Raw genomic sequence first — 15,374 nt, forward strand, 5'->3', positions numbered from 1 at the left:
ACACAGACTGGCTGAATGGATACCAAAACAAGACCCATATTTATGCTGTATACAAGAAACTCACTTCAGACCTAAAGATACAAGGAGACTGAAAGTTACAGGATAAAAAAAATATATCCCATGCAAATGGCAAACAAAAGAAAGCTGTACTAGCAATCCTAATATCAGACAAAATAGGCCTTAAAATAAAGAATATTACAAGAGCTAACCAAAGGACCCTAAATAATGATCATAGGATCAATCCAAGGGAAGACATAAAAATTGTAAATATCTATGCACATTGGAGAAGACTCTTGAGAGTCCCTTGGACTTCAAGGGGATCCAACCAGTCCATTCTAAAGGAGATCAGTCTTGGATGTTCATTGGAGGGACTGATGTTGATGTTGAAACTCCAATACTTTGGCCACCTGATGCGAAGAGCTGACTCATTGGAAAAGACCCTGATGCTGGGAAAGATTGAGGGCGGGAGGAGAAGTAGATGACAGAGGATGAGATGGTTGGATGGCATCACCGACTCAATGGACATGGGTTTGGGTGGACTCCGGGAGTTAGACAGGGAGGCCTGGCGTACTGCAGTTCCTGGGGTCACAAGGAGTCGGACACGACTGAGTGACTGAACTGAACTGAACTGATGGACTCAACACAGGAGAACCTCAATACATAGGACAAACATTAACAAATGTTAAAAGAGAAATTGATGCAACACAATAATAGTAGGAGACTTTAACACCCCCCTCACACCAATGGACAGATCATCAAAACAGAAATTTAATAAGGAAACACAAATCTTAAATGATACATTAGATGAGATGGATCTCATAGATGTCTTCAGAACATTCCAACCAAATGCAGAAGAATACACTTTCTTCTCAAGTGCACATGGAACATTCTCCAGGATAAACCACACCTTGGGTCACAAATCAAACCTCAGTAAATTTAAGAAAGTTGAAATCATATCAAGCACCTTCTCTGAACACAACTCTATAAGACTAAACATCAATTACAAGAAAAAAAAAAAAAAAAAAAAAAAAAAAAGAAACACATGGAGATTAAACAATACATTTCTAAATAACCAACAGGTTACTGAATAAATTAAAAGGAAAATTAAAAAAGTTCTAGAAACAAACGACAATGAAAAAACAACAACTCAAACCCTATGGGATGCAGCAAAAGCAGTTCTAAGAGGGAAGTTTATACCAATACAATCCTACCTCAAGAAACAAGAGAAACATTAAATAGACAACCTAACTACACCTAAAGCAACTGGAAACAGAACAACAACAACAAAAAAAAAATAGTAGAATGAAAATAAATCATAAAGATCTGAGCAGAAATAAATGAAAAAGAAATGAAAGAAACAATAGTAAAGATTAATAAAACTAAAAGCTGGTTCTTTGAGAAGATAAACAAAATTGACAAACCTTTAGCCAGACTCATCAAGAAAAAAAGAGAGAAGAATCAAATAAACAAAATTTGATATGAAAAAGAAGAGGTTACAACAGATGATACAGATATACAAAGGATTCTAAGAGACTATTATGAACAACTATAGGGCAATAAAATGAATAACCTGGAAAAAAAATGGACAGATTCTTAGAAAAGTTCAATCTTCCAAGACTGAACCAGGAAGAAATAAAAATTATGAACAATCCAATTACAAGCACTGAAATTGAAGTTGTGATAAAAATTTTCCAAAAACAAAAGCCCAAGACCAGATATCTTCACAGAAGAATTCTATCAAATATTTAGAGAAGAGCTAATGTTTATCCTTCTAAAACACTTTCCAAAAATTGCATAGGAAAGAACACTTCCAAACTCATTCTACAAGGCCACCATCAACCTGATACCAAAACCAGACAAAGACAACAACAAAAAAAGAAACTGCAGGCTAACATCACTGATGAATATAGACGCAAAAATCCTCAACAAAATTTTAGCAAACAGAATTCAACAACACATCACAAAGCTCATACACCATGATCAAGTTGGGTTTATTCCAGGAATGCAAGGATTCTTCAATAAATGCAAAACAATAAATATGATACACCATATTAACAAACTGAAAGACAAAAACCATATGATAATCTCTGCAGATGAAGAAAAAGCCTTTTATAAAATTCATCACTGATTTATGGTTAAAACTGTTCAAAAAATGGACATAGAATGAACCTACCTCAACATAGTAAAGGCCATATATGATATGCCTACAGCAAACATTATTCTCAATGGTGAAAAACTGAAAGCATTCCCCCTAAGACCAGAAAGAAGACAAGGGTGTCCACCTTCCCCACTATAATTCAACATAGTTCTGGAAGTCCTAGCTAAAACAACCAGGGAAGAAAAGGAAATAAAAGAAATCCAGATTGGAAAAGAAGAAGTAAAGCTCTCAGTGTTTGCAGATGACATGATACTGTACATGGAAACCCCTAAAGATAGTATTAGAAAATTGCTAGAGCTAATCAGTGAATTTAGCAAACTTGCAGGATATGAAATCAATTCACAGAAATCACTTGCATTTCTACATGCTAAAAATGAAAAATCAGAAAGAGAAATTAAGGAATCAATCCCATCCCCCATTGCAACAAAAAGAATTAAATATCTAGGAGTAAACTTACCTAAGGAAACAAAGATCTGTATTCAGAAAATTATAAGACACTAATGAAACAAATCAAAGATGACATAAAAGGTGGAGATATATTCCATGTTCCTAGGTAGAAAGAATCAATATTGTAAAAATTACTATACTACCAAATGCAATCTAGAGATTCAATGCGATCCTTGTCAATTACAAATGACATTTTTCACAGAACTAGAACAAAAAAATTCACAATTCATATGGAAACACAAAATACCCTGAATAACAAAAGCAGTCTTGAGAAAGAAGAATGGATCTGGAGGAATCAAGCTTCCTGACTTCAGATTATACTACAAAGCTACAGTCATCAAGAGAGTATGGTACTGGCACAAAAACAGAATATAGACTAATGGAACAAGATAGAAAGCCCAGAAATAAGCCCATGCACCTATGGGTACCTTATTTTTGACAAAGCAGACAAGAATATCCAATGGAGCAAAGACAGCCTCTTCAATAAATGATTCTGGTAAAACTGGAAAGCTACATGTAAAGGAATGAAATTAGAACACTTCCTAACATCATACACAAAGATAAACTCAAAATGGATTAAAGACCTAATGTAAGACCAGAAACTATAAAACTCTTAGAGGAAAACATAGGCAGAACACTAGATGCCATAAATGAAAACAAGATTCTCTATGATGCACCTCCTAGAGTGATGGAAATAAAAACCAGAGTAAACAAATTAGACTGGATTAAACTTAAAAGCTTTACACAGCAAAGGAAATTATAAGCAAGGTGAAAAAACAACCTGCAGAATGGGAGAATATAATAGCAAGTGAACAACTGACAAAGGATTAATTTCCAAAAGACATAAGCAGCTCATACAACTCAATGCCAAAAAACAAACAACTCAATCCAAAGCTGGAAAGAGACCTAAACAGACATTTCTCCAAAGAAGACATACAGATGGCCAACAAACACATGAAAATATGCTCAACATTGCTCATTATTGGAGAAATGCAAATCAAAACTACAATGAGATATCACCACACACCAGTCAGAATCAGTTCAGTTCAGTCATTCAGTCCTGTCCGACTCTTTGCGACCCCATGAAGCACAGCACGCCAGGCCTCCCTGTCCATCACCAACTCTCGGAGTTCACTCAGACTCACATCCATCGAGTCAGTGATGCCATCCTGCCATCTCATCCTCTGTAGTCCCCTTCTCCTCCTGCCCCCAATCCCTCCCAGCATCAGAGTCTTTTCCAATGAGTCAACTCTTCGCATGAGATGGCCAAAGTACTGGAGTTTCAGCTTTAGCATCATTCCTTCCTAAGAAATCTCAGGGCTGATCTCCTTCAGAATGGATTGGTTGGATCTCCTTGCAGTCTAAGGGACTCTCAAGAGTCTTCTCCAACACCACAGTTCAAAAGCATCAATTCTTTGGCGCTCAATTTCTTCACAGTCCAACTCTTACATCCATACATGACCACTGGAAAAACCATAGCCTTGACTAGATGGACCTTTGTTGGCAATGTCTCTGCTTTTCAATATGCTATCTAGGTTGGTCATAACTTTCCTTCCAAGGAGTAAGCGTCTTCTAATTTCATGACTGCAGTCACCATCTGCAGTGATTTTGGAGCCCCAAAAAATAAAGTCTGACACTGTTTCCACTGTTTCCCCATCTATTTCCCATGAAGTGATGCGACCAGATGCCATGATCTTAGTTTTCTGAATGCTGAGCTTTAAGCGCTAACTTTTTCACTCTCCTCTTTCACTTTCATCAAGAGGCTTTTTAGTTCCTCTTAACTTTCTGCCATAAGGGTGGTGTCATCTGCATATCAGGTGATTGATATTTCTCCCGGTAATCTTGATTCCAGCTTGTGCTTCTTCCAGCCCAGCGTTTATCATGATGTACTCTGCATATAAGTTAAATAAGCAGGGTGACAATATACAGCCTTGACATACTCCTTTTCCTATTTGGATTAGAAGATGTTAAAGGAACTCTGTATCTAATACTTTGTCAAGGAAAGAAAGTTCTAACTATTTTTGTTAATGTCACAATCCATACAGATATATGTGTTTTTAACATTTACTTGAAATATGTGAAGTTTCTAACAGAACTGAATTAAAACTTGTCCCAGTCTTGGTACTTTTTATTTAGATTTTTCTAAGAAAAGAGAGTAATGCAAAGAATGTAAATGCAACCAAAGAAAAATTTTAAAAAAGAAAAAAAAGATAAGGAACGTTATGTAAATGTAGGCTACTGTCTGAGAGTATTGCTTTATTTGAAGCCTGAAAAAAATTAGGGGTAAAAAGTGTGCCAATGTCAGTGTGTTGGTAGAATTTGAGGAAGAGAGAAAAGTGAACAGTTAAGTACAGGTGTCTTCTAGGTCCTAGAGTCTGTGGTGAATTATCTTCAATTCATTATGACGGTTACTCTGTTGGTTTACTGCTCTGGGTGAATTGCAGTAGGAAGTAAATCAAGAAGGAGAGGTGATAAAGAAGAGAAGTCCATCAGCAGATGAATGGATAAGAAAGCTGTGGTACATATACACAGTTGAATATTACTCAGCTATGAAAAAGAATGCGCTTGAATCAGTTCTAATGAGGTGGATGAAACTAGAGCCTATTATACAGAGTGAAATAAGTCAGAAAGAAAAACACCAATACAGTATATTAACACATATATATGGAATTTAGAAAGATGGTAACGATGACCCTATACATGAGACAGCAGAAGAGACACAGATATAAAGAACAGACTTTTGTACTCTTTGGGAGAAGGTGAGGGTGGGATGATTTGAGAGAATAGCATTGAACGCGTGTATTACCATATGTGAAATAGATTGCCAGTCCAGATTCTATGTATGAGATGGTGCTCAGGGCCAGTGCACTGGGAGGACCCTGAGGGATGGTATGGGGAGGGAGGTGGGAGAGGGGTTCAGGATGGGGGACACATGTACACCCATGGCTGATTCATGTCAATGTATGGCAGAAACCCAGAGAAGGCAATGGCACCCCACTCCAATACTCTTGCCTGGAAAATCCCATGGATGGAGGAGCCTGGTAGGCTGCAGTCCATGGGGTCGCTAAGAGTCAGATACGACTGAGCGACTTCACTTTCTCTTTTCACCTTCATGCATTGGAGAAGGAAATGGCAAGCTCTTGCCTGGAGAATCCCAGGGACAGGGGAGCCTGGTGGGCTGCCGTCTATGGGGTCGCACAGAGTTGGACACGACTGAAGTGACTTAGCATAGCATAGCATGGCAGAAACCACTAAAATATTTTAAAGTAATTAGCCTCCAATTAAAATAAATAACTTAAAAAATAAGATAAATTAAAGAAAAAGGAAAAGAATGGAGAAAAGGCACTAAAAATCCTTAAGGTCTAGTTCAAAATATTTTATATAACAATAAAAATGGCAAATCCAAACTTTATTGATAACTTTTCACATACCAGGAACTGCTTTAAGGTATTTGTACACATCATACCTGATTGATCTCATCCGGTCCCTTGGCTTTTAATGTCATACATGCACCGATGATTCAGAAAATAATGTCCAAGACAGACCTCACCTCTGAACTCCAAACTCATACCTTCAGTTTCCTACTCAATATATCCATTTGGTCATATAATAAAACATCCAAATTAAAATATTAAAAACAGGAAACTGCCTCCTAAACCTGCTCTCTACCATGACGATTGATCCAACCTCAGGCCCATATCCTCCATCCTATCTCTGCCACTCTTTCTCAGATGCCTGTATCCAGCTTGTAATCCAGCCCCAATTTTTCCAACTACTTCTCAATATCCCCGTCATTACCAATCTGGCCCAAGCTATCATCTCTCAACAGGAGCACATTTTATCTTCTATCTAATTCCCTGAATCTCCTTCTTCACTCTTCCATGAACATTCTTGACAGAGCAACCAGAGCCTGAGGGATCCTTTTAAAAATACATCAGAGCATAGAACACTCTGCCTTCTGCAAACTCTTCAGCGTTGCCCCATCATACATGACATGAGATTCACAGGTTTTACAAATACCTGCAGCCACACACAGCCCCATTTACAGCCTCCACTTGTCTTTCAGGCTCTGTCTAGTCCAGCCTCACTGGCCTCCTAGCGTTCCTCCAACACGCCAAGCATGTTCTCTGTCAAAATCTTTACTCTGTGTTCTCTCTGCACAGAACAATCTTTGATTTTCAGATTTATCTAGACATACAACATTGTATTAGTTTTAGGTGTACAATATGATGATTCAATATATGTATATACTACAAAATTATCACACTAAGTTTTGTTAACATCTACCATTTCACCTACTTACAATTTTTTCTTGTAATGAGAATGTTTTAGATCCACTCTGTTAGCAACTTTCAGATATACAGTATAGTAGTGCTGCTGCTGCTGCGAAGTCGCTTCAGTCGTGTCCGACTCTGTGCGACCCCATAGACGGCAGCCCACCAGGGTCCCCTGTCCCTGGGATTCGCCAAGCAAGAGTACTGGAGTGTGTTGCCATTTCCTTCTCCAATGCATGAAAGTGAGAAGTGAAAGTGAAGTCGCTCAGTCGTGTCCAACTTTTCGCAACCCCATGGACTGCAGCCTACCAGGCTCCTCCGTCCATGGGATTTTCCAGGCAAGAGCACTGGAGTGGGTTGCCATTGCCTTCTCCATAGTAGTGCTAACTGTAGTCAAACATGCTATATATCATATCCTTAGGAATTTTATCTTATAATTGGAAGTTTGTGTCTTTTGATATCTTTAATTCATTTCACTCAGGATCATCTATTTTTAAATATTTATTTATTTTTAATTGAAAGATTTTTGCTTTACAATATTGAACTGGTTTCTGCCATACATCAACTTGAATCAGCCATAGGTATGCATATGCCCCCTCCCTCTTTGTCCTCCCTTCCACCTCCCACCTCATGCCACCCTATCCCACCCCTCTTAAGTTGTTAAGTGGCTGCCCCTCCACTGGTTCTCAAATTGGCTCCCATTCATAGAGGACAAAAAAAGACTGAAAATAGAGGCAGGTCACTTCAGATTGTTAGGTGGCAGGTTTAATAAATGAAGGAACTAATGAAGCTTGTCTGGTGACCACATGGCAGTAGATCTCCACACCTGCCCCCAAGAATCTTAAAGGTTTATTTAGTGAAATAAAGCAGTGAAAATATTATTGCTTTCAAATTGTCTGATTTAAGGCAAGAGTTTACTTAACTTCTTTCTCAATCTCTCAGTCAAGAAAAAAACAAAGAAAAAGTCAAGATATCTTGGAGAAAATAAGCACTTTGAAATTGGAGCCAGAGAAGACCAAATTAAAGGTGTTAAAGATGCCAAAGCCAAGAGGAGAAATGCAAGAGATACCAGCAAGAGACCAGTTATACTCGCCCTTGAGACATTGGAAGGAGGGAATAGATTGCTGCAGATTGAACATCAACAAAACAGGGCAGCAACACTGAATGGTTTCTCTAAAGGTGTCTGAACTACAGAAAGGTGGTTTTCCATTAATTGTTGTTGTTCAGTCACCCAGTCATGACCATCTCTTTGTGACCCCATGGACTGCAGCATGCTAGGCCTTCCTGTCCCTCACCATCTCCCAAAGGTTTCCCAAGCTCATTTCCATTGCATCGGCCATACCATCCAGCTATCTGTCTGGATGCCATGCCATTCATCCATCCATTAATAGGGGAATCTAAAATTCAGTTTGTAAAGACAAAGTGATTTTCACTCCTAAATGTCACTTGGGAATAGTAAAGACTGAAGCCAAATGAAACATCAACATCTTGAGAAAGTCTTTGATCAAGAGTAGATTTTAGTGTCTTGTTTCCTGAAATTCTGGGTCCATTAGAAACTATATCATTCATCAGATCTTGGATTGTTAAATCTTGTCAGATGACAATATTTGGCCAATGAGACTCTCTTCCCCGAACCACACTGGGACAAGAATGGATACAGGAAATCATTCTTCGGTAACTGAATTCATCCTTGAAGGGTTAACAGATCAGCCAGGACTCCAGGTCCCTCTCTTCTTCCTGTTTCTATTGATCTACATGGTCTCCATAGTGAGCAACTTGGGCTTGGTCATTTTAATCAGGATCAGTTCTCAGCTTCACATGCCCATGTATTATTTTCTCAGTAATTTGTCCTTCATAGATCTCTGCTACTCCTCAGTCATAATTCCAAAGATGCTGGTGAACTTCATGTCAGAGAAGAATTTCACTTCCTTTCCTGAGTGCATGGTCCAGCTCTTTTTCTTCTGCTTCTTCGGTATTAATGACTCCTACATGCTGACAGCCGTGGCATATGATCGTTATGTTGCCATCTGTAACCCCTTGCTCTACACTGTTACCATGTCCCACAGAGTCTGTTTCCTACTGGTCACTGGTGTGTATATAGTGGGGGCTGTTGGAGCCTCAATTCACACCAGCTTCATATCTAGTCACTCTTTCTGTGGCACTAATGTCATCCACCATTACTTCTGTGACATCCTTCCTCTTCTGAATATATCTTGTTCAAGAGACTACACCAAGGAACTTTCTGTGATGATTTTGGCTGGATTCAATGTCTTTGTATGTGCTGTAGCCATCTTCATCTCTTGTTGTCATCCTTCCCAGCATCTTGTGCATCCACTCAGCTGAAGGTAGATCTAAGGCTTTCAGTACCTGCAGCTCCCACCTTGCAGCTGTTGGGGTTTTCTATGGCTCCATCATCTTCATGTATTTCAAACCATCTACCAGTGGCCCAGTGCAGGAGAAGGTGGCCTCTGTGTTTTATACCACAGTGATTCCTATGCTTAACCCCCTTATCTACAGCCTTAGGAACAAGGATGTCAACAAATCCATTTAAAAAGTTCTGCATGGTGGGATACTCCCCAGGTCTGTGTAGAAAACAGTACTTTTGAAAAGAAATAGCACAAATAGATCTTGTGTTTTCTTTTAACTTGTTTTTAACAGTAATTATTTTCAAACCAAGAGCCATTTTAAGCTAAAAGATCTGAATAACTTATTTTCAATTACTGTTCAATTACTATTCCCAATACCAAGTGTCTTTTTAGTCTCCTAGCTACTCAAGAAACAAACTTCTTACCTACATTTTCACCCTTTGGTGTAAGCTTATAGGTATCTCAGAACTCTTTCTTTTTGTAATTTTTCTTGCTAAACTGGAAACTCCTGACCAAACTTTCTAAAGTTGTAATATCTAATGATAAGTAAATATGTAAATCCCCTTAGGTATTTGTATTTTAATACACAACAGAGTTTTAGAAGCAATATACACTCCTTTGTAAAAATTTTTAAGGAAACCTGTGAGTGCTGCAGTCATATCTGACTCTTTGCAACCCTACCCAGTTTCTAGTAGATAAGAAGAAACAGTATTTTCCTAAGATTTCTAGCCATTGTTATAACCATCAAAAATAAGATCCGTCTTGGGGTGGTCTCAAGTAGGATGGAGGTTGGGATGGGCATGGCCCAAAAAAACAAAATTGTTTATAATTTTAAATTTTCACTGAAATTTTAACTCACATATTTTCTTTCCAACTTACTGCATACTTTAAGTTGGATCTTAATATGACCTTCTTCTGGATGACTTCCTTAGTCAACCCCTACTTATTTTCTCACTATTCATAATAATTTCTGTGCCTCACTATACCATTATAGTTTACTCTTCCAGTCAATAAATCAATCAATTATTGATGGACAACTATGTGCCAGACAGACAAAATCCCTACCCTTGTAGGGAACAAATAATGAAAAAGAAAACATGGACTCTGCATATAAGAAGCAGAAATTTTAAAAGTGTGCTTTAAACAGGAAAAACAAGTGTCAGAGTAATGGAAGGTGACAAAGGGATGGTGGGGGAAGAGGGCAAATATCTGTAGGGCTTTATGGGAAAGTTTGAAAGTTTTGACTGTCCTTCTAAATGACATGGAAAACCACTGAGAGTGTGAACATAAAAAGACCTGATCTGATTAATGGGTGACTCTTGCTCTTTCTGCTGAACGGGCCTAAAAGCAATGAAATCCAAGTAACAAATATCTTACTATCATCTAATGATATTTGGCTTCTAACCATCACATTCCACTAAAATAAACCAAGGCTTAATGGAGAAATGGCAGATTCCAAGGTGGGATATCTAAAATTCAAGATGAGTCTAGAGAATCTCAGTATTTCCTAGAGGAAGAAAGTGCCCAATAGTTATGGAGATGTATCAAAGGAAAGAGCCCTATTGGACAAATTTAGGACAATTTAAATTGCAGAATGGATGGCTTATGAGATTCTAGGAGTCCCTCCTGATACAAAAATAACAACAATGACAATAATAAAATTTAAAATAACAGAAAAGGGGAAGCACTTCTTTACAGGATGACATCAATTAATGATATAATTAGAATGATATCATTCTATACCTATATAAATCTATATCTGATATAAATTTATATATATAAAGTATATATAAATATATATCCATCATATATTATATATTAATTTATATACTTATAATTATACTTATTGTATATAAAACATTTACATATATATTTATACATATAAATATAAATTCAGATTTAAATCTATATCTGAATGATACAATAGAAACTTATCAAGTTGCAATGACCATACTAATTGAATTAGGTAAGAATCATCAATGGAAACTAAAATCAATGGGTTAAAAGAAACTCCCTCTTAAGGGAATAAGAGCAAGAGAGACCTACAATCTTAAGGTATCATGTCGCAGATTACTCATTCATAATAAAGGGGAAAGGAGTACCTCTACAATAATAAATTTTAATGGAAACCTTTTTAAACCAAACCATTAAATTTAACATTAGCAATAATGGAACAAATTGATGTATTATGCCTCCTGCTGTGATTTTCTGAAAGAAATAACACAATGTCACTTAAAGTAGCCATCTGAGCCAAAGATGTTTAACCTGAATTTAATCACAAGGAGTTAGACAAATGGAAACTGAAAGATCTTCTATAACATAACGAACCATGTTCTTTTTAAATGCCAATATCATCAAAGACTGAAAAAGGCTGGGGAAAAGACTTTAAATTATGTATACTAAAGGGAAATGTCAATTAAATATCATGCTTAGTTAGCTCTTAGATAAAAAACAAAGCAAAAATAACCTATAACACACATTATTGGGGACAATTGAGGATATTTAAATGAGGGTTATGTGTTCATCAGTAAAACTGAGTCAATGTAGAATTTACTGAGTGAATAGTTGCATTATGATTGTATAGGAAAACATCTCCTTTCTTAGGGGACTTAAGCCAGACTGTTTAAAGTGTAATGATGGATTGCGAGGAGTCATTTTCCCAATGAGATGGCATTGTGTGCATGTGTGTGTGAGGGGCGGGGGTTTCCCAAATTAAACACAGTTCAGTTTTATGGTGACAATGGCCATGTTTTTCTTGTGTGCCTTTCTATCTCTAATATCTAGGGTAACAAATGACACACAGTTGTTCAAACAATATGCACTGAATGACTCAACAAATCTGAGAATAAGAGTGACAAGCAAGAATTTAATAAATGAAAAATAAGTACAGGTAATGTATGCAGTCAAACTCCTAGATGCATATATTTCTGTCTTCTGGGAATATCCCTGTCTAGTCTCTGTCTCTAGTTCAATATATTTCTTACACCTCTTCCTCAGTTTTCTCTTTTCTGCCTGAACAAATTGTTCTTATTCCCAGGTCACAATACAAGGGCTAGGCTGGAAGTGAAAGACAAATTGATACCCAACAACTGAGTTTCAAAAATATTAAAAGCTAACTTATTAAACACCACTTTATAGACATTACCTCATGTCATTCAGACAAAAGTCCCATGATCGAGAATCTCAATTTTTTAGGGTAAATAAATGGGAAATTTTAGATTCAGCAGAGAATAAGTTACTTATTCTCTGCTGAGTCTAAAATAAAGATCTCAGCTGATAAATGGCAAAAGAAGAATACTTTGCAAATTTATATATTCTCTGTTATCTTTATGAATATAACCATATTTGTACACTTTTTCCAAAAAATTAGAATTTTGATTTTTAATTATGTCTGTTTTTTTACTCTATTTTTTTATATATTTTCTCTGGTGCATTTTCTGATTTATTAATTTTTTTCTCATTTTTGGAATTAAGAATTTAATTTATATTCTAGTGTTTATTTTTGAGATATTATTTACATGCAGTGAAATGAACAGATAGCAAGTATGCAGTTGGATCAGTTTGAAAAATGAACACTCTGTGTAGCCTATACCCAAAAAAAGATGTAAAATATTTCCATAACTGAGAATGTTCCTTCTTGCCCATTGCTCACCCCCACCTCCAAATCACTACTGTTTATTAATTTTTAACCATAGCTGAGTTTTGTCTGTGGTTGATCTTCATATGAATTTAGGGGACAAGTTTTTCTCTCTGAGATAATTACCAGTAATCTTAGTTCATCCATGCTCTCTTCTGTTGGTACGAAAGCATGAAGTATAATATAAAATGTGCTCAGTCATGTCTGACTCTCTTCTCCCCCCCAACACACACACTGCAATCCACCAGTATGTGGTTCTTTGCTATAAGTACTGCATCCTCACAGCTCGGTCATGATATCAATATTCTCAATATTTCACTATAATGGCTTGGGGATAGGAAAAAAAAAAAAGCTTCCCTTGGAAGTTTAAAAATACCTCTCTTTCTGCCTTTCAAGATGTTGAATCAGTTAACATCATCTGTTTTCAAACACAACCTTGAATCCACTTATTTATCAAGCACTTTCAAAATTGATATCTTCAACATATTCTTTTTCGTTGTTGTTCACTAGCCCTCCCTCTTCTGCCAAATCCTGTTCCTTGAATACAAGTAAAATTTCCAAATATTATATTGGCTATGAGAAAATCTTATTGTTTGATAAAAATGACCAAAATGCCTCAAACATTCTCAGGTACAAATATATATTTTGTAAGTAACAGTGCCTTTTGTCTCTAGACGAGAAAAAGAAATAACACAGAGCTCATGACAATTTTCCTCTGGTTCACTTCTTCCTCTCCGTGGAAATCTCCTTTGTTGGGGTGACTACTTTCCCCTAAGCACCTTCCTCAGTGCATTCTTCACATCCTTGTTCCTTAAACTGTAGATCAAGGGGTTCAGCATGGGGATCACGGTGGTGTAGAACACGGAGGACACTTTCTCCTGTTCCATAGTATTGCTCGAAGTGGGCTTGAAATACATGAATGTTATAGACCCGAAAAAGATAACCACAGCCATGAGATGGGAGCTGCAAGTGCCAAAGGCTTTGGACCGTCCCTTGATGGAGTGAATACAGAGGATGCTAGAGAGGATGAACGCATAAGAGATGAGTACAGCCAGTGTCGGTGCCAAGGTATTAACTCCTCCAATAATAAACAACAGTATCTCATTAATGTGGGTGCTGGAGCAAGAGAGACTCAACAAGGGAAGAATATCACAAAAATAATGACTGATAACATGAGACCCACAGAAGGACAACATTGACATGCGGACAGTATGAACTGTGGCCCCAAATAAGCCCAGTGAATATACTACACCCATCATTATGGAACAGACCCTATGGGACATGATAATATTGTAATGCAGTGGGCTGCAGATTGCAACATAACGATCATACGCCATGGCAGTGAGAAGATAACCTTCTGCTATTACAAAAATAAGGAAGAAGTAAAGCTGAGCCATGCATTCCAGGAAGGAAATAACATTCTTTTCTAACACAAAGTTCACCAGCATCTTTGGAGTAATGACAGAGGAGTAGCAGAGATCAATGAATGACAAATGGCTGAGAAAATAATACATTGGAGAGTGAAGTTGAGAACTGATAGCGATTAAGAAGATCATGCCCAGGTTCCCCACCACGGTGACCACATATATTCCAAGGAACAGGAGGAAGAGTGGCAACTGAAGCTCTGGGCATTTTGTTAACCCTTCAAGGATAAATTCACTCACTGAAGAATGATTCAAAGTAGTCATTCCTTACAAGATATTATCTGCAGAAAGAAGTGAGACAAAATAGGTGCATTAGAGTTATTTTCTGATTCCCAAAGCAGCATGAAAGGTCCTATCTTGATTGGGTCCATCTTTCATCTGTCCCATGTCTTTGTCCTTTCCAGTGATCTCTTAAAAGCTCAAGGACATGGTACCGATCAACCTACTTGCAGGGCAGGAGTAGAGATGCAGATATGAAAAATGGACTTGTGGACATAGCTGGGGCAGGAGAGAGTGGGACGAATTGAGAAAGTAGCATTGACATATATACACTACCATGTATAAAATGGGCTCCTCTGGCAGCTTATCTGGTGAAAAATCTGCCTGCAATGTGGGAGACCTGGGTTCCATCCCTGGATTGGGAAGATCTCCTGGAGAAGGGAACAGCTACCCACTCCAGTATTCTGGCCTAGAGAATTCCATGGGCTGTGTAGTTTATGGGGTTGCAAAGAGTCAGACACGACTGAACAACTTTCACTTTCATGTGTAAAATGGATAGCTAGTGGGAAGCTATCCATTTTACACGTGGTACTGTATAGACATCAATGCTACTTTCTCAGTTAGTATAGCCAGCATTGTAGAGCCCATCCTGGCACTCTGTGATGACCTAAAGTGGTTGGGGTGGGAGGGAGTCTCTAGAGGGATGGGATATACATATAACTATCACTGATTCAATTTCTTGTATGGCAGAAGCCAGCACAACATTGTAAAGCAGTTATCCTCCAATTAAAAATAAATAATAATTTAAAAGTAATAAGAATCTACCAAAAAACAAAAACAAACAAGCAC

The 15,374-nt window shown here is 37.5% G+C and overlaps 1 protein-coding gene and 1 pseudogene across 1 annotated transcript; one reads left to right on the forward strand and one right to left on the reverse strand.

Moving 5' to 3' along the window:
• Positions 1-8,529: 8,529 nt before the first annotated feature.
• LOC102275732 (olfactory receptor 8A1-like) lies at positions 8,530-9,430 on the forward strand (annotated as a pseudogene).
• A 4,213-nt stretch (positions 9,431-13,643) lies between these two features.
• On the reverse strand, positions 13,644-14,576 carry LOC102279102 (olfactory receptor 8D2). The gene has a single exon (XM_005902671.2). The coding sequence runs from the start codon at positions 14,568-14,570 to the stop codon at positions 13,644-13,646; it is 927 nt and encodes a 308-aa protein (XP_005902733.2). The 5' UTR covers positions 14,571-14,576.
• Positions 14,577-15,374: the final 798 nt, after the last annotated feature.

Source organism: Bos mutus, chromosome 29 (genome assembly GCF_027580195.1).
Source record: "Bos mutus isolate GX-2022 chromosome 29, NWIPB_WYAK_1.1, whole genome shotgun sequence".
Taxonomy (NCBI): Eukaryota; Metazoa; Chordata; class Mammalia; order Artiodactyla; family Bovidae; genus Bos; species Bos mutus.

Excerpts from the sequence above, each read along its gene's own strand:
- LOC102279102 (XM_005902671.2), bottom strand. The coding sequence starts at position 14,570 with ATGACTACTTTGAATCATTCTTCAGTGAGTGAATTTATCCTTGAAGGG.